Source organism: Schizosaccharomyces pombe (genome assembly GCF_000002945.2).
Source record: "Schizosaccharomyces pombe strain 972h- genome assembly, chromosome: I".
Lineage (NCBI taxonomy): Eukaryota > Fungi > Ascomycota > Schizosaccharomycetes > Schizosaccharomycetales > Schizosaccharomycetaceae > Schizosaccharomyces > Schizosaccharomyces pombe.
The window spans coordinates 3,005,732-3,032,573 of NC_003424.3; the positions used below are offsets into that span (position 1 = coordinate 3,005,732).

The following is a 26,842-nucleotide window of genomic DNA, read 5'->3' on the forward strand; positions in this document are numbered from 1 at the left end:
TTCTTTTAGAAAGTACTAAAAGGTAATCAAATCGGCTAGTCTTGCAACTGAATTTTCTTTGAAGATAATATCTAGATTTAATTTTTCCCTGCTTGAATTTCCTAAGATCTTGCGTTCGTTCGGACTGAATTGCATAATTTATTGAAGGTCTCCATTCCTGTATACTTACTCGACTACCCATTTATCGGTCAAGCTGTATATATACACGCACAGTCAACTTATCTTCTACTTATATTTATAAAACTATTTATTTTATTTCTCTTTAATCCGAGCTTCGTTAGTTGATTCTTTTGATCTTTGCATTGGTAACTAATCCAGTGCGCTTTTTTTTTTGAATCTTCGTGACAGCTATTTTCTGATTTTACTTCATCTTCAAACTACGATCTGATCGGCTTTGCCTTTCGTCATGCAAACTTATACAGGTATCATTAAGACCCCGTTGGATGCGATTATCCTTTTCGAGGCCTGTCGAATTGGTCTTCTTCCACGCGTCCAGCGTCGATTGTCCGACCATGAAAGAAGCTTGATACGAGCAGGCAGTGTTTTTGTGTGGGATGAACGGGAAGCTGGAATGCGCCGTTGGACTGATGGTAAATCATGGAGTGCTTCTCGTGTCAGCGGTTCATTCTTAACCTACCGAGAAATGGAGGGTAAACGTAAACCTTACCATCACGGTCTTTCCACCGATGGTTCCCTTAAACGCTCTCCCTCTGCAGATACGACTGGTAATAGTTCCCTAAATGCTTACAGCAATGAGGACAGTGGAGCCGCGAGCTTGAGTGATGAAGAGTCGGTTGATGATGAGAACCTACGGGGGTTGCATTACAAACCGAACGGCTTAATTAAGCAGTCCTTTAGTATTACTACCTCCTTAAATCATAAACTTCACCTTATTTCCTATTCTTCGCCTATCCCTGATCCTTCATTAGTCACGCCAAGTAGTGATGTTAACCTTTCACGTATCACTATTCCATATGGACTGTATCCAGACGCGGGTCCACCGCTTGTTCAAGCACCAAAGTTTCTCGCTCCTTATGATATTCTTGTCGAGAAAGTTGCCTGTAGCGAAGACGCGCGCGTTTTGGATAAGTTGCGTCAAGCCCTATGGCTATAGGTTTGATCTTTTTCTTCACATTGGGTCCTACTTCTCGGTTAAAAAGTGTACTAAATTTACTATAGATTTCATTTGCATCATATATGGGGCTTTAACGACTCCCAATCAATCCTAGTTTCCTGTGACATTTTCTCGGCTGCGTTTTCGCTCTTACTAATCTGCGGCTTTGTCTATCAGCGTCTAATTTATGTGGTTGATCAATTTTAATTTCAAGTTACCACTTCATTCTTCAGCACTTACGGCAAGTGATAAAAACAGAAAGCTTGTTTTGATTTAATTCATTAACTAAGTAATCGCTCAACTGTCTTGCAAATACGTTTTCTGTTCGTCGGTTTAGATGTGTATCGTTATCATAACTCTTTAGACATTTCGCTTTACGCATTATTTTGTTTCGTCTGCGAATATCGGAAATGTCCTTTTTAAAGAATCTTTTGTGGTTATTTCATCAATGCTTCCTTTTTTCTCTTTATTATTTATTTCTTTTCATGATGGAAATGGTTAAGTAAACGTCTATCATGAAGCACGGTAGAACAAGTATTCAACATTTGAATTATGCACTCAACATTTCTATTTTTTACTACTCAACTTAGAGCTCATGTTCGGGTAAAATGATAGGAAAGCATCAATTCTTAGGGTAATTTGAATTCCTTAAATACAACTACTATGAAATTAATTCTTTATCTTTTAAGTAAATGCATAGCTTTTATTTGTTGTAAATGAAGTATTTTCAAAGAAAAGGTAATTTTTAAATTGAATAACTGAATACATCATTATGCTATGTCAAGATGATGCTTAATAAGGCTTCAAATATTCGGGAACTTGATGTGAACGTTTAAAGATAGTTAGGCTCAGATGATTAATGAGGACAGATTAAAAAATTTTCCTCTAAGGTCAAATTGCATGTACAAACCTATGAAACAGTTGTTGGAAATTTTTTAATCTATTATGTATAAACACGTGTGTTGCAAGAGAGTAGAAACCGTAGTACAGTCTGGAAAATCTTAACGTACAAATCACATGTGAAAAAATAGGTTCCTTAAAGGATAAAAAACAAAAAACAAGAAGTACCTAAAATGCTGGGGGCATATTTTTTTTTTCAAAAATGCAAAAAAGAAAGGGTTGCTATAAATAATTTGAAATAAACTAATTAACAGGGAGATATTAAAGAAAGGTGAGGTTTCATGTATTTACAATTAGAAAAAACAAGAAAATTTCGAAAAGTCATGATTCTGAAATAATAAAATGAGCACGGTGCAATTTAGTTTGCGAGTTGAACAAAATGTAAAGAGAGAAAAAGAGAAAGTAGCAGAAACCATTACTTCCCAAATAACCAAAAAATTAATCATCCATGTTAGCAACCCAATCGTCATCAAAATCGCTTGGCTCTGCATCGTCCGCAAGTGGTGTAAACACAGAATCATCGTCATTTCCATAACGATTCCGACCCGAGACTTCCTTGCCCAAACCATGAAGTGATAAATAAAGCATGCGCTTCATATTTTTGTTAAAAAAAAAGTAGGACATCCCCCATATTAAAGCATCATCGCCGTAAGGATCGCTGTCGCTATCTGGAGTATAGGAATAAACGCTGCAATCAGACAGGTTGATATGACGGTCGATAATTTCCCAAATTCCATTCACACTCAATCTACCACGACCAATGTTATTAAGTGTAGAATTAACGGAATCTACAACACGAGATAGTGAAGGCTCTTTGTAAAAATCTGTTGGTTGGAGGCTACTAAAATCATGATCGGGATAAGAGGCATTAAGAGTAGCGACAATGTACATAAAGGTACGACGAGAAGAGGACTGATCAAGAGGCCCAAATGGACTTTGCTGAGTTAGGCTGAAAGCATATTCCGGTGATTTACTACTCGATAATGCAAATAGATCCTCCTGACACCGATTCTCTATAGCTTTAAAGAGTTTCTTGTCAGAATTTGTACTCTATAAAATTGTTAGCACATTTTATATATCAGTATATTCATGTCTTGGTAAGTTAATAAAGCAGAATGCTCCCGAATCTAAAAACAGACACTCAGACGCGGTACTCCATTTGGTAAACAACAATCGTAATCATTTTGGTTTCAGATTTGAAACGTAAAGAAACTAAATAAATAATCACAAAAAAAAACAATGATTATATAATTAGCTGATCTTGTACAAGAGACCAAAAAGAACCAAAATTGTTCAACTTAGTGATTTGACCACGCAAGAAAAGAGGATCATTATTAAAAGCATATGTCAAATTCAAGAACCAATGTACAATTTTCCCTTTACCAGACTAACCAAGCTTACAAGTTAAATTTACCTTGGTTGTATAGAGCTCGCACTTTCCGCGTATGCGACAATCATCGGCATCAAATGATAAGGCATTATTGACTGTATCTAAATCGGCAAGCTCAAGAAACTGGTCACAAAAACAGGGTTTAGTAAGACAAATAAAAAGTAAAATATATTTACCTTCATAGTAATTGTAATGTAATCAATTCAATTGTTTCCTTTCATTAAAAAGAGGTTTGCTGTGGTTAGGTATCAGCGTCGCGTCCAACGTCAATGTCACTTCTATTAAGGGTACGTTAATCTTAAATAACAGACTATAAGCTAATAGTAAGCGTAAGGAGTTTGTTAGATGTCGGTTCAACATTTTACCGAAGCTTAATATATTTGAGAAACCATCCCGATGCATTGCCATTTATTTTTTTATGCTGTTTTAAGGTACTTAACCGTATAATGTGTTAAAGTCCAAGTCGAAATGCATTTATTTATTCATAAAAATAAATATTTTAAGTAATTAAAAGGAGTCTAATAAAAACAAATCAGTTTAAAAATATCGATTATAAGTTTTTCCGTATTTTTCTGATGAGCATTGAGTAACTCAATTTTTCAATATTCAATTTTTTCTACAATTCTTAAAAGAAACGGTTCAAGTATCATTATTAACCAAAAAAAAAGTAATAATAATTTATTTAATGAATAATCGTCGCTTCTAGAGTATACTTGTACAATGAAATTGTACATATATATACATATTTTTTTTAAATTGAGCCCATTAATAAACTTGCACAACATACATCAATTCTTTTATTGTATTACTTATTACACTTTTACTATTAAATTATATTTATTTTATTTTATTTTTAAATTCAATTCCTAGTGTAAAATGTATTAAACTGTTTCACCTCTTATCGTACAGTTCAAACATTTTGCTTACACCAACTTACCTTTACCAAGAACTATGGACTACGTTGGTGGTTCTCTAAAACTGAAAAATGTAAAAAAAAAACCTTTGAAAAAGAAAAAGAAGGATTCTAAAAAACTTGCTGAAAAAGTTCAAGAGCATTCTTCCCGAGATAAATCACCTTTAGAAGAAAATGGCGTATCTACGTACCAAATGCTTCGCTCAAAGGATACAGACTCGGCTATGCCGATGACGGAAGCACAGAAACATTTTGAGTCTGTTCAGGAACAAAGATTACTTCAGAAAGCAAAGAATGAGCGATTGAAAACACATAAAGACAGGATTGATGAGTATAATAGACTACTGGAAAGTCAGTCGGAGCATTTTGACATGCCTAAAATTGGACCCGGCTAGTTTTCAAAACACGTCCTTTTTTCTCTCAATAGCTATACTTAAATAGCAATGGATGCCTCCTCTATTCTGCATAGTTTTTCTCCATCCACCTACCATATTCTTTTATGAATTACGCACTCTAATGAAATCACTATTTTATTTTAACAATACGCATTATACCTCATTATTGTTATAGCTATTCATTTGTCTCTAGAAAAAACCTGTTTATAGCCAACTACCACGTAAACGTATACTAGCTGCCTAAGTGAGACCAAAGACATAGAATCTTGTATATTCGTTTTGTATAGTGGTTGAAACATATAGAAAGAACTTCCTTTGAAGAACAAGCACATTATAGTGACCTTTGATTGTTTTTGTCGTCTTACTAAATATCAGTGAACAGCATTAACGTTTTGGTAACTTTATTTAAATACTTATACTGAGTTTCTCATTTAATCTCCAATTACACTTTTATTTGCGGTTATTTGAGAGGAACCCCACTGATACTGATAAACTCTCATATTTCAATACATACATACGAGTCATATTTTTCGCGATGGAATCTTTACAAAGATTGTTACAAGGTGCCCGCATGGGTACTGGTATGATGGGAGATCAGCCTCTTGTTGATAATTCCGAGTGTGTATACATTTCATCTCTAGCTTTGTTAAAAATGCTTCGTCATGGGCGACATGGTACACCAATGGAAGTTATGGGTTTGATGTTAGGAGAATTCGTTGATGACTTTACAGTACGTGTTGTTGATGTTTTTGCAATGCCTCAATCTGGTACAGGTGTCAGTGTAGAAGCAGTCGATCCAGTTTTCCAAAAAAATATGATGGATATGCTTAAGCAAACAGGACGGCCAGAAATGGTTGTAGGTTGGTATCATTCTCACCCGGGTTTTGGTTGTTGGCTTTCTAGTGTCGATATCAACACCCAACAATCATTTGAGCAATTAACACCAAGAGCGGTGGCAGTTGTTGTCGACCCTATTCAATCTGTCAAAGGAAAGGTGGTAATTGACGCCTTTCGATTGATTAATCCGTCTACCCTAATGATGGGTCAGGAACCCAGACAAACAACTTCCAATTTGGGTCACATCAACAAACCTAGCATTCAAGCTTTAATTCACGGTTTAGGAAGACATTACTACTCCCTTCGCATCAATTACAAAAAAACTGAGCTTGAAGAGATCATGCTTTTGAATTTACACAAACAGCCTTGGGCACATGGTCTTTTACTTGAAAACTTTAATTCTGCTGCGGAAAAAAATCATGCTTCTATTGATAAGATGAAATCCTTGTCAGAACAGTACACTGAACGTGTTCAAAATGAAGTGACTTTAAGTCCGGAGCAACTTCGTATTCAATACGTTGGTAAACAAGATCCCAAGAAGCATCTTGACGCTGAGGTTCAGAAATGTATAGACAACAATATTTCTTCCATGTTAGCTTGTATGCTTGATTCCGTTGCCTTCTAGTACATCTATTTTGGTAATACCTCTTTTCCATCATCCGTTTTTTATGAGCTACTTTCTTTCCTTACTCAAAGCATTTATGAACTGTTTGAATAATCCTGTTGGTCGAATCTGATACTACTTTTTTACGATTTCATATTCGTGACTAGGAGTACATTTTTTTTAAAACTTTTTACATGATCGTGGAGTATGATTGATGATATTTTGGTAAGCTCTTGAGATTGCGAGCGTTTGCTTTGATGGATTCTTATATATTTTTTTTCATAGATCCTTAAGATATACCTGCACACCAGTCTTTCAAGCTTCTTCCCAATAAGAAAAAATTGTTTCAATTATTGAATTTGTAAACATCTTCTACCAACATGTTAAAAATTTTGTTTCCTTGATTGTTTGTAATGTACCTGTAAGGATCGTCGATCAGCGTCAAACCATTGAAGTTGAATACATAAAGGTATAACTGAGGCTACTTAATTTATTATATGACATTTTAGCGTGATATGATTTTTTGATGTAGCATGATATTGTACTTGTCAAGTATTCCTATCTATCTTTCAACCTTTGCCAACCACTAACGTATGTTGGTTTACGGAATCAACAAACAATTGTTTATTAAGAAGTTTAACAAGGTTTCTTTTTTATTTTCAACGTTTAAGACTTGCTCCAATATTTAACTGGTTTTTTGAATTCATAATGAATAGATCTGCTGCTTTATCAATCTTAAAGCGCCAAAGTTCTACGGCAGCTTCTTCTTCACTCAAGAGAACTCCTTTATATGATCTGCATTTAAAAGAAGGAGCTACCATAGTCCCCTTTGCTGGTTTTTCAATGCCAGTACAGTATAAAGGTCAAACCATTAGTGCCAGTCATAAGTGGACACGGGAGCATTCTGGCTTATTTGATGTAAGCCATATGGTCCAATGGTTTGTGAGAGGTGAAAATGCTACTGCTTATTTGGAAAGTATCACACCTTCTTCGTTGAAGGAATTGAAGCCTTTTCATTCTACATTGAGTGCCTTTACAAACGAAACGGGTGGCATCATTGATGACACGATTATCAGTAAACAAGATGAAAATACTTATTATATTGTCACCAATGCTGCTTGTAGTGAGAAGGATGAAGCCAACCTTAAAAAGCACATCGAAAATTGGAAGGGCGTCGAATTAGAAAGGGTCCAAGGGAGAGCTTTAATCGCTATTCAGGGACCCGAGACTGCTTCTGTCGTTCAAAAATTAATCCCAAATGTCGATTTTTCTGTACTCAAGTTTGGTCAGTCTGCATACGTGGACTTTAAGGGAGTTAAATGCCTCTTTTCTCGCAGTGGATATACAGGAGAAGATGGGTTTGAGGTATCCATACCAGAAGAAGTTTCTGTTGACTTTGCAAGCACTTTGTTGGCTGATACTAGAGTTCGTCCAATTGGACTTGGAGCCCGCGATACCTTACGTTTAGAAGCGGGAATGTGCCTTTATGGAAGTGATATCGATGACACGACCTCTCCAGTTGAGGGTTCCTTGTCCTGGATTATTGGTAAGCGTAGAAGAAAAGAAGGTGGTTTCGTTGGCAGTAGTCGAATCTTAAAGGAGCTTAAAGATGGCCCTTCACGTCGTCGAGTTGGTTTCATCGTTGAAAAAGTCCCTGCTCGTCATGGAAGCGCGGTCGAAGTTGATGGTGTGGAGGTTGGCCAAGTAACCTCTGGCTGTCCTTCTCCTACTCTGGGTAAGAATATAGCTATGGGTTACATTTCTACTGGGTTGCACCAAGTTGGTACTCCAGCGCACATTAAAGTTCGTAACAAACTCCATCCAGCCCAAGTCGTCCGCATGCCGTTTGTGGAAACCCATTATTATAAATAAAGTGATTGTTTTCTTATTTTTTTTGTTTAATTTCTCGCTTTTCCGTTTTTCCTCTAATCTTCCTTCGTATAATTCAACTTTGTCACAGCTTTTTGTTCTCTTCGAGAATTAGAGGATGAAATTTTTCATTTTTCGCTCGTCAATTAATGATTCAACTCATCTCACAAAATACATACATCTCTATAAATAGACTTTATTAAAATAATAATCAAGATTAATCAACTTCCTTTTACTGCCTGCGAGCTATTTTAAACTAGCCCTTACATTCATTTGGACCTTGCTTTTCCTATTAATGTATTTTCTTCAATCGTTTTATGGACCATTGGTGTTAATAACTTGAACATGTCTTTTTCAAGTTGTTTCACGAGGTTGCCTAGGAATGTTCATACTGTGATATTTAAAAATAAATTTATTACATTCTAACCAATATTTCTTATAATTAACCTAATCATCCCAAATTTTATTTTGCTAAAGGTATTGCAGCGTATGAAGGAACCCCCTTCACAAGTCAATATTGCGTATTCATCACCTATACTTATCAACTTAAAATTGAACCTGTAACTATAGCTTTGTATTCTTTAGTTTGTTTTGGTGAATGGATTAAAATAAAAGCTGTTTTCCACTACGGGAAATTTTGTTTTTTTTTTTTTAATCTTACAGACAAGGATTTTTTGCAAGTTTTGAAAAGCTTTTATTTTTTATCCTTCAAATGCCTTTTACGAAAAGCTGCAGAAGTGCAAACACACTTCGGAAAGGAATTAAGAATGGAAAATTGATTTTAAAAATTATTGTAAATGATGTATGCTGTTGGGTGTTGATCAAAGTCACTAATAAACAGATTGATAATGTAGAGTCATGCCTTTCTGGCGATGAATCCAATGATTCTAAAAAATCAAGTGCTTCCTTTGTATGTCATCAACTAATTAATCGTCAGTAAATCGGGATACTAATGTTACGAATCAGTATATGAAGTTGAAATATGGAAGCTACAGAGCTTTAGCTGACAACATCCTCTCAACCGATGAAAACAGGAAGGAAGACATTGCTGTTTTTGATGTACCTCTTCCCAATGGGCTGCAGATTGACACATTTACGCTTTGTTTGTATCGAAAAAGCAAATGGAAAAAACAAATTGTAGGAGAGGCATATATAGGGATACAAGCATTACTTTTAAGCACAAATCCGGACGAGGTAAGTTTTTTTAATTTTATAAAGTCCAACAATCTTTCATTCTTTTCTAATTCATACAGACATGCAAGTATCCAGTAATATCTCCACCTTCAGGTCGAAATAAGGAGAATCAGAGCCCCAGCCATCAAATATGTAATTTATCATTAAAATGGATTATTTATGACCCTGAAGATGCGGATGCTGATTCAAAGACATTAGCAAAAGCTTGGCTGCAACAAATTAAAATGAACCAAACTTCGATTGATCCAATGTCCAACATTTCCAAGTCTCTGAAAGAACTAGAAGTTGACAATGTCGAATCTGACTTAGAAGATTCTTCTTTCATAGCGGAACCCGATTCGTCCATTCCACCAAGCGAGTCTTCAGTATCGATTTCTACTGACACCGGAAAAGAAACTCCTCCTTCAAAAAGCAAAAAATCTTCTAACCAACCATATGTTAGTATCGGAGAAGGAAACTCAGATTTACTTGGTTTCGTGTTTTTAGAAATTATATCAGTTTCCAACCTACCTCCTTTAAAAAATGGTATGTATGAAAAATTAGGGATAAACACCTAACCAGTGATAGTTTTTAGAACAGGCTTTGACATGGATCCGTTTGTTATTACGGCGTTCTCCAAAAATATTTTTCGCACTAAGTGGCTTCGTCATAATTTGAATCCCGTGTATAATGAAAAATTTTTGTTCGAAGTTGGAGCTTTTGAGAGCAATTACGACCTTGTTTTTAAAGTCGTTGATCACGATAAAATGTCCTTGAACGACTCCATCGCTGTCGGTTCTTTCAATGTACAAAGTATAATTAACTCGTCTGCTCAGGTTGATCCCGAAACTGGATTGTATTCATTTAATATAGAAACGTCTTCACCTTCTCAAGATACTTCTTCTAAAGCTGAAGATTCCCCCACCGTTCAAAAAATTGCTGACGATTTTTCTTCGGCTGTTGGGAAAGATCTCAGAACCGATATTATAGAGCAGATAATACCGTTGACACTTTGTTGTAAGCACGATTTTTCAACTCCTCGAGATGTGAAATTATCATTTAAAGCAATGTTTTTTCCAATTGCTGCTCTTCGACAAAAGTTTTGGCGTGTAATGCTTGCGCAATACGGCGATATCGAAGACGGACATATCGGCAAACTCGGTATGTATGCTGTTTTAGATACTCTAGGATCTAATATTCCCAATTCTATGGTCGATGATATTTACACCGAATTGTCATCTAAAAATCACGATGATACTTCTGATAGTATTACCGTCGACGAAGCAGTGATATGCTTGGAACGATTAGTAGACCTTGTGTGTCATCAAGATCAACAAGCTACACAGACTCCTCAAAGTCCTTCCTCAAATGAAGAAAGTGGTCCTGGAACACCCACGCAGACGTCAGATCAATATGAAGATTCAGAAGATTCTCGTAACTTTCCATCAAAACTATATTTGGTATATTTGAGTAATTGTCCCCTTTGCTTGAAATTTAAATTAAGTAAAGTGAATCAACAGAAAGCCACCGTGCATTTAGCAACATGTGCTAGTCACGATTGGAAACGAGTGGATAGGCTAATGATGACTAGCTATGTTTCATTAAACCAAGCTCAGAGAAGATGGTTTTCAAAGGTCAGTTTTATTATTCTCTAGAAAATATTGACATCTTTAGGCCTTTGCGAAAGTTGTTTATGGTTCTTCCAAGGTAGGATCAACTTCTGCCACCACGCTTGTACAGAATCGCCAGACCGGTCAAATACAAGAGGAGAAGATGAACGCATATGTTCGAATTGGTATTCGTTTGTTATACCGAGGTATTAGAAATCGAAGGATTGAGGGATCTAAAGGTATGCTGTTTAAATTTCTCAATATATGCCAATATACTTACCATACTTAGTCAAAAAAATCCTTCGTTCACTCACTTTAAAACAAGGAATGAAATACGATTCCCCTATATCAGTTAAGGAAATTAAGCCATTTATTCGCTTTTTTGATTTGAATATGAACGAAGTTGATATGCCCGTTGGTGGCTTCAAAACGTAAGTACATTAAATTTTTAACAATTTAATATTAACATAATAGTTTTAACGAGTTTTTCTATCGAAAGTTGAAGCCAGGCTCAAGACCATGTGCGTTTCCGGACAATCCAGATATATTAGTTTCTCCCGCTGATAGTCGTATTGTAGCATACGAATGCATTGAGAAAGCTACTACTTACTGGATCAAGGGGACTGAGTTTACTGTGGAACGTTTATTAGGTTATTCTAATGAAGCCCAACGATTTGTTGGAGGATCAATTTGTATCTCACGTCTTGCTCCACAAGATTATCATCGATTTCATTCACCTGTGAACGGCTGCATTGGACCTATCACCAAAATTGAAGGACAATATTACACAGTCAACCCAATGGCTATCAGGTCTTATTTGGACGTTTTTGGTGAAAATGTTAGGGTACTAATACCCATTGATTCTAATGAATTTGGCAAAGTCATGCTTGTTGCTGTAGGTGCCATGATGGTTGGAAGCACAGTATTGACTGTCGATGAAGGAAAAATCGTTCAAAGAAGTGATGAATTGGGTTACTTTAAATTTGGAGGAAGCACGGTCATTACCCTATTTGAACCAAATGTAACTTCCTTTGACGAAGATTTATTGCGAAACTCCAAAACAAAAATTGAAACCCTTGTAAAGATGGGCGAACGCATTGGACAAAAAATAGATCCAAATAAACCTACCGATGCAGAAGACCATTCAAAGTCAGATTCATAAATTACTGAAAAACTAACATCAAATCACTTCAGATTTGCCTTTCCTTTAATTTTTTATTTTCCCTCTGATGACGATGTGCTATGTAACAGAATGACTTGCTTTTAACGACGACAGTATTTTATAAACGCTTAAAACGAAGCTTTTAAAAAAAGTAGAAAAATAAAATATATATTACGAACATAATAAAACTACTACAGCGCAATTTAAATGATGTAAACAGCGATTTCCTTAAATGAATAGCAAGGAGAAGACACCTTTAAGATAACCAAGAATATCATCCATACCAAGTTTACTTTCACCATACAATCTGTCGACAAAGGCAATAGGTACCTCACCGATAGTATAGTTATGTTCACGAGCACGGGCGATAATTTCCTAAAATAGTTAGTATTATGCCATGAAATTGACTATTCATCTAGATTAGGAGAGTAATAAGGAAGAAGTCTGTCACAAAAATTTCTTGTTGGCTTCAATTAGAAAACTAAATATCATCAACATACCATTTGAAATACATAACCTTTGCTAGTGACCTCACTCATAAGGGTCTCTAATACGGGCTTCTTGTAAAGGCGGAAACTTCCAGTTACATCTGATACTCCAGTTCCTAAAACTGTGCTAGCAAGCAAATTGGCACCGCGAGAAATAAACTTGCGCTTCAAGTTCCAGCCATAAACACCACCATCCTTGGCGTAGCGGGTACCTAGTACAATATCATAATTATGCTCCTTTTGAAGTTTAATAAATTCTGGGAGATATTTGGGATGATGAGAAAAGTCGGCATCCATGATAATTACGAAATCCCCTGTAGCAAATTTTAGCCCATGAATATAAGCAGTTCCCAGTCCGAGCTTGCCGCTTCGAGGCTTCAGTAAAATCTTGTCTTCACCATAGATTTTCTGAAGCTCCTTGGCAACTTCTTGAGTTCCGTCGGGTGAAGCATCGTCGATTATAACAATTTCCCAATCCAACTTTTCTTGGTCAAAGGTCTTAGCGATCAAATACGTGATAATTGGTAAATTTTTCCTTTCATTATAGGTTGGTAATAAAACGCTATATTTTGACATCTTTGCTAGTAATACCACATAAACTGTTCTTCTTTGCTGTTTTCTTAATGTTGGCCCTAGTAGTTTATATTCAATTCGTAATAGGTCCCTACGTAACGTACGCAGACAATTTTACGCATTTTTTATTTAACGATTTAGGTTTTACCTCTGCTTAATTACCTTATTTTTTTTAATGAACTGTAGGATAACTAAGTACTGTACTGTATACTGATAAATCTGTAAATAGCACAAATAGAAAAAATAAACGTAAATATTGAATATAGGTAACTGAATAAACAGCTGATTGTTATTTTTTTTTAAGTATTGAACGTGTATCAACTGGACTATTGTCCATTATTGATGTAGTCAAATTTATTCCTTACATTTATATGTGCGCACCGCTTTAAATTTAATGCAGTCGAATATAAAATGGTAGAAAGTTGAGAAACCCCAATCGTTAATGACATGGATTTATAAAAACTACAGACTACAAACCTGCGCGCTTAAGTAGTGTTTATTTTAGTAGAAACCCCGAGCGCACCATATGCCTTCCGTTTGTTTAAACAAATGTTTACATTACTATTCCTTGTCTAATAACTTTTCACTTTCACGCATGCTTCTCAGAAGTACTATATTACTAGAAAAAGATTATGGCAAATGATGTTCGCATTTAATAATTTCATTTGGATGATAAATTCAGGACCCCTGACATATCCGTAAAACGACAAAGTACAATTAACAGAATTTTTGGCTTTTAAACATATCCCAATTCATATTATTCTCTAAAGCCCATGATAATAAACCGTATCAATTGAGCATCAGATTAAAGTTGTTTGCTATTTCTAGCGAACATGTAATGATGAAAGAAAATATGTTGTGAATGAGACGCTATTCTTTTCTACCAAATCACTTATTGAGGACGACCGAAACCACCACGGAAAGAAGGAGCAAATCCGCTAGGGGCAGCACCCTCATCCTTCTTCTCAGCACGGCGGTAACCAGCATCAGCAGAAGCACGCTCACGAGGCTCAGGGCGGCCAGCACGAGGAGCAGTAGGACGAACTTGACGCTTGTGAGTAGCAGGCACAACTTCAGCAGGGAGGTGTAAGTACTCACGCAAATACTCAACACCCTCGTTGGTCAAGGTATAGTAGAACCATCCCCAGTTGTAGCGGGTTTTAAGATAGCCACGAGAATCTAAGGATTGGCAAGCCTTAATGACTTGCAAGTTGGGGACACCAACTTCAGGGTGCTTGGGAAGGTTGAAATCTGTTAAAGGTTAGCCACCTTGAAACTATTCTGTATGACAAGCAAGTTATCGAAAGATGCAATAGTTGAGTGAGCAGAAATTGAATCAACTTTTAAATATTGTGCTATTAATTTCAAATGTGCTCTGTAAGATATCAAACCTTTGGAAAAGCTCCTTTTCGTTTTAATCCATTCTATGACTCCCTCGATAACAATACTTCACATCCAAAAATTACATACCCTTCTTGGCAACCAAAACACCTTGTGAAAAAAGGGCTTGATGAATAGCTTTGCGGTTTTCCTTAGGAATAAGCATCTTCAGTACAAGGTAGCCGTGACAATGCGCACTGTCAGTGTTGTATGGAAATGTCGACCTTCATTCAAAACCAGTCACATTATTCTAGGTTAGGGTTCCTCTGTTTGATGTTTAGCAAACATGAATGGATAAATTTCTAAAATCAGATTAACGAATCTGCTTTGGACCGTCCTATACCAGCTTCAAAAAGCAAAATATAAATACAAAAATTGTATATTCTTGAGTTTTTCTAAGTCTACATTAATATAGCACAACTATATTATTTCTAAATTACAAATAAACCGTAAACTTTCATACAAATTTGATAGTCCATTGTGTTTTGAATGCAATGCGAATTAAAAAGTAGCAGTGAAAATGAGCTATTGAAGCTATTAAGGAAGCACTCATAAATAAGTACGTTTTAAACATGTGCACTAAACGGCCTGCGTTTAACGATGGTGGATGTCGTACCTTTGAAGTTACTTTTGCACTTGTATGTTTAAGCGTTTCAATGCTTTCAGAAATAAATTACACCATGATAAAGCACATGTTATGTATATTAAGTTAACAGCCGAGTCCGTTATCAATCATTAAAGTGTCAAAATGTCATGCGAAAAGAAAAACGGAAGAGAGTTTAAAAAAAACGCGTTACTCTCTTTACAATCCGTATAAAGGGTCATCCCATTCATAAAGGGATTTTGATGTTTGTGATTCACTGTCCTCGCCTTCTGCCTCATTTGATGATTCACTAGCTTGCATTCGCCGCGACCAGGAATTGATGGAAGAGTTATTATTTCGAGCTTCCTTTTCGGCAGGTTCATCGGTAGTAGCACCATTGCTACCGGATGAAAAAGAACTGGCTGAAGTTGAGCCCCTTCGGTATAACAAAGAATTTTGAAAAGCATCGCGTACATTGGAAACAGACTGCTCAAGATCTTCTAAATACTCATGATCATCAAATCTAGATGACGATGAATCAGCAGCAAGTACTTTATTTAATTTCTGCTTTTTAGCTTCTTTCTTTGCGCGAGTTTCAGCAGGTTTCTTCGCTAAATATTCAGATAATTCCTTCGCCTGGCGAATTGTTCCTAAACGGTTGCCATCTAAATCTCTACAAGAATCTTGATTCTCCTGCTCATTGCGCTTTTTTGACATACGGCCACCGGCGGCTCTCAACTGACTGCCAAAACCACCCTTTCCACCTAAAACTCTAGTACAAAGAGTCAAATTAAGGTGCGCAGAAGTACTTTTGCCCTCCAATTTACATAGTTGAATATCTGGATGAACAATTCGACTTTGATGTGTCAAATAAGCCCTTTCTAAAACTGTTTCATAAGAATCGCCCAGGACGTGTCGTAACAACGTTTCTACGGTAGCTAATCTATTAAGATTCACATTGACAGAGTTTTTTAAAAAATCCCCATTCAAAAATACAGTCTTACACTCCATATTTAACAGATTCAGCAATGGTGAGAAGGTGGTAGACGAAAAGTGTGGCGACGAAAGTATGTGCTAGAAGTTGTATACGAATTTATGTGCAATTCTTCGACAAATGCTTAAAATTGGAAATTTTAAGCTCATAAATAATAGTCAACTTTTATTAAATTTCATAAAAATACTACACTCTACTAAGCAGGGACTTATTACTTGCTTTGTGATTACAATGTCAATTATCTCTACCCAAAAGCTATATTAATAATTTAAATATTTAGAGTGTTAAGTCTAACAATTTTGAGTTAATGTACATTTGAGCTCCTTGAAGATAACCTGTATGACCTATTATATACAAAACATAAACACATTCTGAAAACTACCTTTCCATTCCCTTATACGACTATTGGAAAGCAGATATTTTATATTTCATGTAGGTTATATAACATATTGAAACTACTTTCGATTACTGATGTCTTAAAGTAAGAAACGATAACTCTGATTTATAAACAACCAAAAATAAAAAAGTGACCAAGGTAAAATTATGAGTTTCACCTTAGTAATTTCCATTTCTTAGTTATTTATCTATTTTTTCTTTTTAATTATAACTTTTTATTTTTTTATTTATATTTATTGATTTAATTAATTAATTATTATTTTTTTTTTTTGGGCTCTTTATTCTGTCTCGTGCATCCATTAGAAAAACTATTGTTACAAATTTTATATAGAAATAACTATTAATTATTAATTGCATTTTAAGATATTATGCATGCCTAGTTTAATCTGTGATCATATATTATGGTAATTTGAATTGAAAATACAAGGTATAGCATAGCTATTGCGTTTATGAATATTTAAGAACGCAAAGCATAGTTTATTTTCATTAAAACTGTAGTTTTTGTGTACGACTACTCAATTGCCTATAAATTCCTGTATTAAACTTTGCCATGATATTTATGGTCGTACAACTACAATGTTCTAATTTGAAAGTCGCTGAAAGTTAAGCAAGAAAATTTTTTCTTCAATTATAATGTTATCACTGCGTATCTTATTGCCTAATATGGTATATATTACCACGTCTCTAAGGCAATGCTACTTTATTGTGAAATCGGTAGCTGAACAACACATGCAGCAGACCCGAACAATACAGCCCCAAACTAGTAAAATTACAATAAAAGTCATCATTTTAGCTAACAGGGTAAAAAATAAATTTAATAATTTATTCATACTGTATGAGCCTTGATGTGAAGTATGTTCATACATTTCGACTACTGAATTGAATACTACCACAGGCGGGATTTCACAATTCACCACCAAGCTTATTTGTTAAAAAATATTTCCTATGTGTAAAACATGAAGATTTTGTATGAAATGACTATTCTAAAAAGCTACAAGATCCTTAATTTTTAAAGAGATACTCATTTGGGTATCATTTTTAAAGGCTTTCTAAACGTGTAAGAAATTTTCTATTTTCTATATTTTTTGTAGTCTAAGTGTGTTGACTTAAGTAATGTAGGTGCGCAATGTTAGTGAATTGGGCATCATATCATGGTCCGGCGGTATTTGCCGCCATGGTGGTGACTTACGAGACGACAACGAAGAACCTTCAAATTTAATCCAAACCTGGTTTATTTAAAATTAGTACTTGGATTTAGTTTATAATATCTTATAAGCGGTTTGGAAGGACCCTGCCTGTTGGCGAAATAATAACGGAGACCTTACTTCGTCAATTTTGAGTAAGTTCTTGCACTTTATAAAGGCTCGCTCGATTATTAATTTTTTGTTGTTGAGATCTCTTAGCAATTTTTGTAATTGCTTTATAAACCTTTTTGTTGAGACTTTGTCTCATTGTTGCCGCACACATACTTGGTCATTCTAAGGAAGGAGTGTGGTACATACTTTCGTGGTCGCATACTTAACGAGACAAGTTTAGCTTCTGGGTCAGTAAAATTGTCGCAGTAGCTTACAGTGATACTTTTCAAGGTTAAAGGCTGGTTTCAGTTGCGTCAGTAAGAAAACATAGGTAACTTTTAGTCATTATTTGGAAGCCTTTCATTATCGCGCAAGCCAAAGAAAGAATTCTTGTTAAACCAACCGGTACATAACAAGTAATTAACCCCATTAAGCTCTTACGGTACTAGAGCGAGCTCACTCTAGCTAATTATCAACGTGGAGTTTTGATAAAAACAAAAGTTTGAAGTTGTACCTTTTGAGTCGTTAGAACTTAATTTGCTTTACAAGGCCACTCTTTTTTTTTTTTTACACGCGCATATCCTGTGTGCGTGTTCGTTGAATTGTTATATAATTATAATTTTTGGTAGCATTTTTTTTGGGTGATTTGATTTTGGTTGCTTTATTTACTTTTGCAATAAACATTGTCCAGGACGATTTCCCATTAATTTATTACCTCCAGACTGGATTTCTCAAATCCTATAATTTGGGGTAAACACCCTATAGTTATCAGGCTGGTTGATACCGGCGCAAAATCTGTTTGGCTTGAAAATCTGGCTGCCTCAGAAGACGTCGTATCCACCGACGTGGATTCTCCTTCTAGTGGAAACCCTTCTTTAACCGTTTTCCCGGGCTCGACGTTTGATGAACGTGTATTGACGTCTTTTACTAGTACAGATGGCAATGTATTATCTAACGGTTATTCTCAACTACCGAACGAGGACGACGCTCAACATAGCGATAATGTTGAAATGAAGGAAGAAGCAAGTGAACATGGTGGATCTGCGGATGAAACTCAAGAGTTGTCACCAGTGTCCGATTCTTCTGATGAGATGCCCAACAATGCTAAGCGTCGTCGCCGTTCCCAGTCCATGATTGCTAACAAACGCATTCATCAAGCTTTCCAGGAAGATGAAGGTGACGAGGATTGGGAAGAAGAGGAACATAAGCCCAAAGCGAAACGGCGATATAATACTCGGTCAAATGAAAGCTTTTCAGAGGGTGATGATGAACCTTTTGAAGTATCAGAGTCCTCGGCTTTGGAAGATGAACTATCAGATTCTGAAGATTCTTTTATACGATCAGTCCGTTCTAAACCCAAGTACAAACCTGGAACTCGTCGCTCAACACGCCTTAGAAATCGTAGATCACAGGATGAAGAAGAATCCGAAGAAGAGCATAGACCTATACTGAGAGAACGGACAAGTCGTATAAATTACAGCGTTCCGTTGGCTTTCCCTCCAGTCGATGAAATGGATGGTGATCCTAGCTCTCAAGTCAATCAAAGCAGGAGTAGGAAGACGCATTCTGAACTTGCTATTACTAAGCTTCTCCGACAACAAGTTAGTAGTTTTATGCCATATATTGATTCTAGTGGGTCTGAATCTGAAAGCGACAATACAAGAATTAAAAAGTCGTCTGCAAAAACCATAAAAGCTTTGACTGACCCAGCTAATTCCGGTGGGCCGCCTGATTTTGGCCGTATCAGGGAGAAAAGCGATCTTGCCGACTCAGATCCTCTGGGAGTCGACTCTTCTTTATCCTTCGAATCCGTCGGTGGACTGGACAATTACATTAATCAATTAAAAGAAATGGTCATGCTTCCTTTGTTATACCCTGAAATATTTCAGCGTTTTAACATGCAACCACCAAGGGGAGTACTTTTTCATGGTCCTCCTGGTACAGGAAAAACTTTAATGGCTCGAGCTCTTGCTGCAGCTTGTTCTTCCGAAAACAAAAAAGTATCTTTCTATATGAGAAAAGGCGCTGATTGCCTCAGTAAATGGGTTGGCGAGGCTGAGCGTCAGCTTCGATTACTTTTCGAAGAAGCAAAAAGTACTCAACCAAGTATAATTTTCTTTGATGAAATAGATGGTCTGGCTCCTGTGAGATCGAGTAAACAAGAGCAAATTCACGCATCTATTGTTTCTACATTATTGGCGTTAATGGATGGCATGGAAAGCCGAGGCCAGGTCATTATAATAGGTGCAACAAACCGACCTGACGCAGTTGATCCAGCTCTCCGTCGTCCTGGTCGGTTTGACAGAGAATTTTATTTTCCTTTGCCTGATCGTGATGCCAGGAAAAAGATAATAGAGATTCACACGCGAAATTGGGATCCACCAGTTCCTGAATGGCTATGTTCGATGCTTGCCGAAAAGTCAAAAGGCTATGGTGGTGCAGATTTGCGTGCTCTATGCACGGAGGCTGCTCTCAACTCTATCAAACGTACCTATCCTCAATTATATAGGAGTACAAAGCGTCTTCAAATTGATCCTAAAACCATAAAAGTGAAGGTAAAGGACTTTGTAATGTCGATGAAACGCATGATCCCTTCTTCTGAGCGCTCATCAATATCTCCAAGTAAGCCTCTATCACCGGAATTGAAACCACTACTCAACGAAGCTTTTCAAGATATTGAGAAGACTTTACAGAAATTAATGCCTGTTGCCTCTAAATTAAATCCTCTTGAGGAAGTAATGTATGACGATCCAAAAGAAAATGACTTTGAGTACCAACAGCGCTTGGAGACTTTTGAAACTCTAAGAATTTATAAGCCTAGATTCCTTATTTGTGGTAGAAAGGGACTGGGACAAACCGCGCTTGGTCCAGCCATTTTGCAGCAATATGAAGGAGTGCATGTTCAATCATTTGACATGTCTACTCTACTTCAAGACTCCACTCAAAGTATCGAGACCTCTATAATTCATCTCTTTTTAGAAGTAAGGCGTCACACTCCAAGTATTATCTATATTCCAGATATAGATAATTGGTTGAATGTCTTACCTTTGACAGCTATTACGACCTTTTCTTCTATGCTTGAGAGACTTGATTTTTCGGATCAAATACTCTTTCTTGCCTTATCTTCAAGTCCGTTAAGTGAATTGCATCCTCAATTAAGAGAATGGTTCTCTTCAAAGCAATCCGTTTACTCATTACAGTATCCGACTCGTGATAGCATTATCGCATTTTTTCAGCCAATTTTGGAACTAATTAAAGCCTCACCAACCGAACTTCCTGGTGGCATACCTCGAAAACGCAGAGTTTTACCAGAGTTACCTCTTGCTCCCGATCCTCCACCATTTACCAGTCAAAAAATTACCCTAAAACAAACTAAGCAGGCCGACATGCGTCTTCTTAACAAGCTAAAAATAAAGCTGAATGCCCTACTTGGAAGCCTTCGAGCAAGATATCGAAAGTTTAAGAAACCATTGATTGATTTCAATGATATATACTGTGTAGATCCCGAAACAGGTCATTCTTATCGTAGTCGCGAGGAATGCCATTATGAGTTTGTTGATGATGTAGTTAAGCAAATTGGAAGCGATCAAAAGTTTAGCATGATGAGTTTAGAAGAGATTGAGAAGCGAACTTGGGATAATTGCTACTGTACTCCGAAACAGTTTGTACATGATATTAAGCTCATTTTACGTGATGCACTGCAACTGGAAGATTCAGAAACTATCAAAAGAGCCCAGGAAATGTATGCAAACGTTCTCTTGGGTGTCGAAGATATGGAAGACGATCAATTTTCCCAGAGATGTGAAAGGATGGCGTTACGTGAGGCTGAACGAAGAAAATTAAGGCACGGAAAGCTTCAAAAACATTTGGATGAAACAAAAGCAGATATGCAGTTTACTTCTGAGAAGCCTTCTGTTGACGAATCAATTACTGAAGTTGACGATGCCATAAAAGATGGACCACCCGTACTAGCTGAAACCCTTACCAATTCACTGATGGAGGATGTTGGGCCGGAGAACGTTGACATGGACATAGAAGATAATGAAATTTTCACTAATCAGTCTACTATGTCTGTTCCTTCCATGTTAGTTGAGAATGAAGAGTCTCCCAAGCCTGACGAATATATTGATCAAAAAGACAAAGTACAATCTCCATTGTTAAATGGGAAGAGTCCAGTAGGCGTTCCATCAGAAGCCGCATTACGTGTTTCTACTGATGTCTCTACGAATATCTCTTCTAATGGCCGTGCTGATATCCCTGTTGACACCCTCATCACGTCTCCTGCTGATGTTCCTAATAATGCTCCTACTGATGCCCATAATATTACATCCGCTGATGGTCATATTGAGAATATCGAACAAGAGGTGGTATTCCCTGATTTGGTGTTTGATGAGGACAGACTTACTCCATTGAAGCAGTTGCTTATTGATTCAACAACAGGCTTCACCGTTGACCAGCTTTTACATCTTCATTCATTTTTGTACCAGATCATTTGGAATACGAAGTCCGAATGGAATAGAAACTCTGTGGTTGATGAATGCGAGCGAGCAGTAAAAGAGTTTATGATTAATGCACTACAATAGACATAATGAATAATGGTCGAGAATTGCTACATATTTTTGATACAGAATGACGAAAGTATTCGCTTAAGCTGAAATTTTTTTAATACATTAATTATATGTACATAAGCACAAACAAACAAAGTAATTTTTAATAATGATATATCTCTTTCAATTGAGTATAATTTTGTCACCTGCACACTTCTATGTCACTTTGTTAAAATAGGTATAAAGTTTACTATTTAAAGGCGCTAAACAAGTAAATTTTAATTTACAATGTCAATATCTTCCGGAGAAATGCTAGCCGACTCTTGGCTTATTTCAATGTCACCACGACTCATGGATGTACCGATAGTACCATCAATAGATCTACCCAATTTACTAGGCTTATCCATCATGCGACCTTTTTCAATCAGCTTTTCAATAGTCATTCTCGCAGCAATAAAATCTAATTTAGGAAAAGTTGCAGCCTGTCCCGCATCTATCATATAACCAAGTCGTTCAACACTGGGAGGAGAGAGAATATAATAAAAGTCCTGAAATTTTGTTTTAGGCTAAAATGTTAGCTTGTTGTAAATTTTCATTTGCTATATATAATCTTACCCATATTGTAATAGTGCCATCAAACTTTTGCAAAAAAACACTACTCCAATCCGTACCAAGGGGTCTTGGAAGTAATTCTAAACTACGGATAACATGTAGCCACTTAATCATATCATACTTCAAAAACTGTTCGATGGCACTTCCAACGTATCCGCCTCTCCACCCACGGCCCTTACGGTGTGATACTGGACGACCTACTGTACCTCTAGGCGAAAAGAAGAACACTTGAACATGAGGATTCGTTTGACTGACGATGGAGAAATGGACATTGAATTGAGTACGTAACTCACTTAAAGGAATATCCGTACGAAGACTTCCATCCTTGAAGCGGTTTCCAAAATTGTGAGGGATAAGCCTGTGCGACTGACTTCGAGTCATCAAGGGAATAGGATTTAAAATACCAGGGACGGCACAACTAGCAATAACAGCACTCCAAATTACAGTGTCAGGGGATGTGAGGTAGTTGATCAATTTAGGAGGAGAGTGGACATCACTAGGAATAACTGAGATATTCAGAATACGACCAGTTCTTTTATAAGCTTCAGCAAAAGTCAAGCTTCCACGAGTAAAATACATGCAAGTTTTTGCCCATAAAATTTCGTCAAATCTAGCTCCCGTCCTGAAGTACCGCTTCGTAGCATCTAGCCAATTGCCGATATCTGATTGATACTTGGAAGCAAGTTCAGGAACTAAAAGCTGCTTTAACTCTTCGTTGGTGCGGGTGCAAACTAGTGCTGCAAGAAGACCGCCACCACTAGTTCCAGTAATGACATTGGGAATCAAATCCTGGTTGAGAAGAGCTCTCAACACTCCCGTGTGATAAATGGCAAAGGAAGCACCACCTGATAGGCAAAGGGCCGTTCTTCCATAATTATGGGAAAAGTATTCAAACATCTTTGATCTTTCCTGTGCCGTATATAAACGTTGATCTATAACGGTTTCTAGACAAACCTTTAATTCATTAACATAGTCTTCCACCAATTTTTTGGTACCGCTATAGGTTCGCGAATATAGCATTGAGCTGTCGATTCCACCAAAATTACTTCTCACACAAACATCAAGTACAGATTTGAGGGCATTCCAATCTTTCTGTTCTCGATGTTTTACCAAACTGCTGTAAACAGCTTGTACGAGCGTGTAGTCATAATAATCGTAAACAGGGTCCAATTTCCACTCGTCATTACCAAAATATTTGTCCAAAGCTCTGGCTCTTTCCTTCCATTCTTCATAAGTTTTTGCTTCTTGCAAGAGTTTACGAAGTCTGCGAGCTTCGCCTCTCCAAACAATAAAGTACTCATAACAGTTAATATACAAACGGTCCAAAAGATAAAGAAAGCTGCAAGTTGATGATGTTAGCAAATACAAATGGATAAATAAAGTAAAGGGTAACAGATAAACATACGCGACAAAGGTTAGACATAGGAAAGCAGTAAACATCAAGGGCCAACGTAGAATGGGATACATAAAGCCCTCTCGTTTTTCATCTTTACCCGGTTTTGACTTGCGAGGGACTACGGCCTCATAGACTGGATTCCAATCATGTTGAGCAGTGATGTACTCAATTTTTTCATCATGGCGTTTTTTATAAACACAAGTATATTTTGCGAATTCGTCAAGATCTATAAATTTTAAAAAGGAAAAATGTTAATAATTGGTTTTGTAAAATTACTATGTAATAAAAATTAACAGCAAATCATCCTACCTTCTTGAACAGTGTAATCCTTATTTATTTCAGATTCCTCTGGGATAGACATTTTTGGATAGGAAAAAAACAAAACATGAAGCAAACGAAAAGAAAATTTTATAATTCAAATAAGATCATTAAAAATAAATACTGGGTATTAACAAAAGATCAAAGCATGAATCAATTGAAGAAGAACGGTATAATGTAGAAGAAAGGGTACCGTGAGACTAGGTGCTGAACATAATGAATTACTAGGAAATGACCCTACGTCATTTAAAGACACTGTTGGGAATATGTTTTATGGAAAACAGGGAGAAAGGTAGTAAAATCGGTATTAGCAGATAACAGAATAAACTCAATGACATTAAAACATTAAGGATGTAATGCGTAAAATATGGTAAATAAATATTGAGTATTGGAGTGAGCGATGTCGAAAAAAAATTAGCAAAATAAAACGTAATGTGATGGAATGCAATTGCGAGAAAAGATTTTGATGCACTAATTTTAAATAATTTTGGATAAACAAAAAAGATGCAAGGGCAATTTTTAATTTAGGATAGAGTGAATGAAGGAAAGGGATTATTAGGGTGTAGTGAGAAATGAGCATGCAAGATCAATTGGAATATCATGGTTTTTTGTGTAAACAAAGAAAGGAAGGAAGAGAGGAAGCAAAATAAATATGCCCGAAAATGAATTGAGAAAGGAACGGCTCTAGAAAAAAAAATTTTTTTTTAAAAGAAATGAAGGAATGGGAATTTGATCGACAAAGGATGCAAAGGTTGTTTGGATCAAATTCAAGGTTTGTGTAATTTTTTATTTATTTATTATTTATTATTTATTTTTTTTAAATTTACAAACTATTGCGCTCGGTAAATAGATATCGGATTTGGGGAAATCCGTAACTTTAAGCTTGAGAGCGCACTAACTTTGGTTGTTTTTTAAGCGTTTAAAAAAAGGTTTATACCAGAGTTTGAAGCTAGATTCCATGATCGCAGCTTTGCGTCCAAAAATTAGCACGCAGCCGATTTCAGAGCAATTGCGATAGCAAAATGGAATGGAACGCAATGCGGCGATAGTAGGAGCAAACATGCGGATACATTGTAACGGCAAGCAAATGGAATAGCAGGAAAACCGGGCAAGCAAAATTATTAAAGTGGGCCATTTAAAGTGTTGAGGAGAATGGAAAGAAGGTTAAAGAAAATCTAATGTTGTATTATTTATCGTTAGCGCATCAAAACGGTAACGAAAGTAGAAGGATGGGAGAGGGATTAGAAGCGGTAGAGAAGGATGGAAATAAAAAATGGTAAAGAAGGATGAAAAATTAAAAGTGGTAAATAAGATTGTATGGATGCAAGATGGACTTTTGGTTGTACAAAACAGAGTAGTGCGCTAGGGATCTGTAGATGCAAAATGGACTATAGACTATATCGTATGTATAGCATGTATTCTATCCATCGCTCTATTTTGCCTTGGAGAAAGAAAACGATATGGGAAAACATGTGTGAAAAGCAATTATAATGCATGCCAAAATCGCCTCGTTAAACCGGATTCTGCAAGGCTACCATTTATTAATTTTTTTTAAAAAAAGCTGGGATAACGAAGTGTCTACATTTACTGCCGAATTTCATCAGGTGTTTAGCAGCAGTGGAAGGCTTCGCAGCACCTTCGGAGAAAGAAAGGAGATTTTACTTGTTAAGTGAATGAATTGCCTGCAGCAACCGAAACCGTCTAAAATGACCTCCATCAAGTTTGTAAGGGTCTCGCGGTATTTTTGCTTTTACTATTTAATTTATTTTTCATTTTCATTTTTATTTTAATTTTTTTAATTTCCTTTATTTTGTAAAAACATAGACGAAAAAAAAAATCACAATATTCAATTGATTTACTCGTTTAAATTTACTCGACTGACTTTTTTACGATTCGACTAACTTTCTCGACTGAAATTGCATGTGTCATAATATAAAACCATAGTGTCACACCATCAGTTTTAGGAATGTAATTTTTTTCTTTTGAATCTTTTTTTCTTTTTCTTTTCCTTCTTTTTTGGGTGATGTTGTTGTCCTATTTCAAGGGTCCTTTGTTGTAGAGGGATGTTCCGTAGCTGAGAAAGGGGGCGAGGGAAGGATGTGCTGGTAGATGGTATCGTAACAGCAGACAAGCACGCAAAGTGTGTAGAGTAGAACAGTGTAGTGGGCGTGGATCTGTTGGAATCAGTAGTTAGTAGACAGTTGGACGTCGGTTCTTCCAAGGAGAAGCCGAGGAAGGGAATACGAGAGGAATAGAAAAAGTATTTGTTGATTTAGTAGTGGTAATCGTTATA

General features: G+C 36.4%; 11 protein-coding genes and 13 long non-coding RNA genes across 24 annotated transcripts; 12 read left to right on the top strand and 12 right to left on the bottom strand.

The window, feature by feature from the left end:
• Positions 1-406: 406 nt before the first annotated feature.
• Positions 407-1,114, top strand: pac2 (cAMP-independent regulatory protein Pac2; the record flags this gene model as incomplete). Its single annotated transcript, NM_001019437.1, has 1 exon — positions 407-1,114. One exon carries the CDS (start codon positions 407-409, stop codon positions 1,112-1,114), a length of 708 nt encoding a protein of 235 aa, NP_594011.1.
• On the bottom strand, positions 453-1,582 carry SPOM_SPNCRNA.3350. The gene has a single exon (NR_192716.1). It is a non-coding gene; the product is annotated as a non-coding RNA (long non-coding RNA).
• A 262-nt stretch (positions 1,583-1,844) lies between these two features.
• Positions 1,845-3,548, top strand: SPOM_SPNCRNA.3351. The gene has a single exon (NR_192717.1). It is a non-coding gene; the product is annotated as a non-coding RNA (long non-coding RNA).
• maf1 (RNA polymerase III-inhibiting protein Maf1) lies at positions 1,853-3,647 on the bottom strand. Its single transcript, NM_001019438.4, has 3 exons — positions 3,581-3,647; positions 3,429-3,527; positions 1,853-3,064 (listed from the first exon to the last, which is right to left on the bottom strand). The coding sequence occupies exons 1-3, from the start codon at positions 3,584-3,586 to the stop codon at positions 2,453-2,455; spliced, it is 717 nt and encodes a 238-aa protein (NP_594012.2). The 5' UTR covers positions 3,587-3,647; the 3' UTR covers positions 1,853-2,452.
• Positions 3,648-4,268: 621 nt separating this feature from the next.
• SPOM_SPNCRNA.874 lies at positions 4,269-4,800 on the bottom strand. The gene has a single exon (NR_151258.1). It is a non-coding gene; the product is annotated as a non-coding RNA (long non-coding RNA).
• On the top strand, positions 4,346-4,953 carry SPOM_SPAC31G5.21 (FAM32A family protein). The gene has a single exon (NM_001019439.3). The coding sequence runs from the start codon at positions 4,356-4,358 to the stop codon at positions 4,710-4,712; it is 357 nt and encodes a 118-aa protein (NP_594013.1). The 5' UTR covers positions 4,346-4,355; the 3' UTR covers positions 4,713-4,953.
• On the top strand, positions 4,915-6,576 carry rpn11 (19S proteasome regulatory subunit, ubiquitin-specific protease subunit Rpn11). The gene has a single exon (NM_001019440.3). The coding sequence runs from the start codon at positions 5,248-5,250 to the stop codon at positions 6,172-6,174; it is 927 nt and encodes a 308-aa protein (NP_594014.1). The 5' UTR covers positions 4,915-5,247; the 3' UTR covers positions 6,175-6,576.
• On the bottom strand, positions 5,383-5,621 carry SPOM_SPNCRNA.3352. Its single transcript, NR_192718.1, has one exon. It is a non-coding gene; the product is annotated as a non-coding RNA (long non-coding RNA).
• Positions 6,577-6,724: 148 nt separating the features above from the next.
• gcv1 (glycine decarboxylase T subunit gcv1) lies at positions 6,725-8,482 on the top strand. Its single transcript, NM_001019441.3, has one exon. The coding sequence runs from the start codon at positions 6,862-6,864 to the stop codon at positions 8,023-8,025; it is 1,164 nt and encodes a 387-aa protein (NP_594015.1). The 5' UTR covers positions 6,725-6,861; the 3' UTR covers positions 8,026-8,482.
• On the bottom strand, positions 6,755-7,943 carry SPOM_SPNCRNA.875. The gene has a single exon (NR_151259.1). It is a non-coding gene; the product is annotated as a non-coding RNA (long non-coding RNA).
• Positions 8,288-8,614, bottom strand: SPOM_SPNCRNA.3353. The gene has a single exon (NR_192719.1). It is a non-coding gene; the product is annotated as a non-coding RNA (long non-coding RNA).
• Positions 8,557-12,169, top strand: psd3 (phosphatidylserine decarboxylase Psd3). Its single transcript, NM_001019442.3, has 8 exons — positions 8,557-8,824; positions 8,864-8,932; positions 8,989-9,216; positions 9,276-9,741; positions 9,784-10,829; positions 10,870-11,044; positions 11,095-11,236; positions 11,280-12,169. Exons 1-8 carry the CDS (start codon positions 8,735-8,737, stop codon positions 11,965-11,967), a joined length of 2,904 nt encoding a protein of 967 aa, NP_594016.2. The 5' UTR covers positions 8,557-8,734; the 3' UTR covers positions 11,968-12,169.
• Positions 8,658-13,067, bottom strand: dpm1 (dolichyl-phosphate beta-D-mannosyltransferase catalytic subunit Dpm1). The gene is made up of 2 exons (NM_001019443.3): positions 12,468-13,067; positions 8,658-12,342 (listed from the first exon to the last, which is right to left on the bottom strand). The coding sequence occupies exons 1-2, from the start codon at positions 13,029-13,031 to the stop codon at positions 12,196-12,198; spliced, it is 711 nt and encodes a 236-aa protein (NP_594017.1). The 5' UTR covers positions 13,032-13,067; the 3' UTR covers positions 8,658-12,195.
• Positions 12,270-12,602, top strand: SPOM_SPNCRNA.3354. The gene has a single exon (NR_192720.1). It is a non-coding gene; the product is annotated as a non-coding RNA (long non-coding RNA).
• On the top strand, positions 12,629-13,050 carry SPOM_SPNCRNA.3355. Its single transcript, NR_192721.1, has one exon. It is a non-coding gene; the product is annotated as a non-coding RNA (long non-coding RNA).
• Positions 13,068-13,594: 527 nt separating the features above from the next.
• On the bottom strand, positions 13,595-14,597 carry rps1001 (40S ribosomal protein eS10). Its single transcript, NM_001019444.3, has 2 exons — positions 14,499-14,597; positions 13,595-14,279 (listed from the first exon to the last, which is right to left on the bottom strand). The coding sequence occupies exons 1-2, from the start codon at positions 14,572-14,574 to the stop codon at positions 13,921-13,923; spliced, it is 435 nt and encodes a 144-aa protein (NP_594018.1). The 5' UTR covers positions 14,575-14,597; the 3' UTR covers positions 13,595-13,920.
• Positions 14,598-14,904: 307 nt separating this feature from the next.
• SPOM_SPNCRNA.3356 lies at positions 14,905-16,503 on the top strand. The gene has a single exon (NR_192722.1). It is a non-coding gene; the product is annotated as a non-coding RNA (long non-coding RNA).
• Positions 14,917-16,030, bottom strand: sde2 (splicing regulator Sde2). Its single transcript, NM_001019445.3, has one exon. The coding sequence runs from the start codon at positions 16,000-16,002 to the stop codon at positions 15,211-15,213; it is 792 nt and encodes a 263-aa protein (NP_594019.1). The 5' UTR covers positions 16,003-16,030; the 3' UTR covers positions 14,917-15,210.
• Positions 16,504-17,431: 928 nt separating the features above from the next.
• On the bottom strand, positions 17,432-18,122 carry SPOM_SPNCRNA.3357. Its single transcript, NR_192723.1, has one exon. It is a non-coding gene; the product is annotated as a non-coding RNA (long non-coding RNA).
• Positions 17,593-22,427, top strand: abo1 (ATPase histone chaperone Abo1). The gene has a single exon (NM_001356095.2). The coding sequence runs from the start codon at positions 18,687-18,689 to the stop codon at positions 22,257-22,259; it is 3,573 nt and encodes a 1,190-aa protein (NP_001342853.1). The 5' UTR covers positions 17,593-18,686; the 3' UTR covers positions 22,260-22,427.
• On the bottom strand, positions 22,275-24,728 carry ptl2 (triacylglycerol lipase). The gene is made up of 4 exons (NM_001356096.2): positions 24,541-24,728; positions 24,241-24,457; positions 22,839-24,174; positions 22,275-22,789 (listed from the first exon to the last, which is right to left on the bottom strand). The coding sequence occupies exons 1-4, from the start codon at positions 24,590-24,592 to the stop codon at positions 22,502-22,504; spliced, it is 1,893 nt and encodes a 630-aa protein (NP_001342854.1). The 5' UTR covers positions 24,593-24,728; the 3' UTR covers positions 22,275-22,501.
• SPOM_SPNCRNA.3358 lies at positions 23,874-24,396 on the top strand. Its single transcript, NR_192724.1, has one exon. It is a non-coding gene; the product is annotated as a non-coding RNA (long non-coding RNA).
• SPOM_SPNCRNA.876 lies at positions 24,724-26,761 on the bottom strand. The gene has a single exon (NR_151260.1). It is a non-coding gene; the product is annotated as a non-coding RNA, possible alternative UTR (long non-coding RNA).
• SPOM_SPNCRNA.3359 lies at positions 25,070-26,801 on the top strand. Its single transcript, NR_192725.1, has one exon. It is a non-coding gene; the product is annotated as a non-coding RNA (long non-coding RNA).
• The last annotated feature ends 41 nt before the right edge of the window (positions 26,802-26,842 follow it).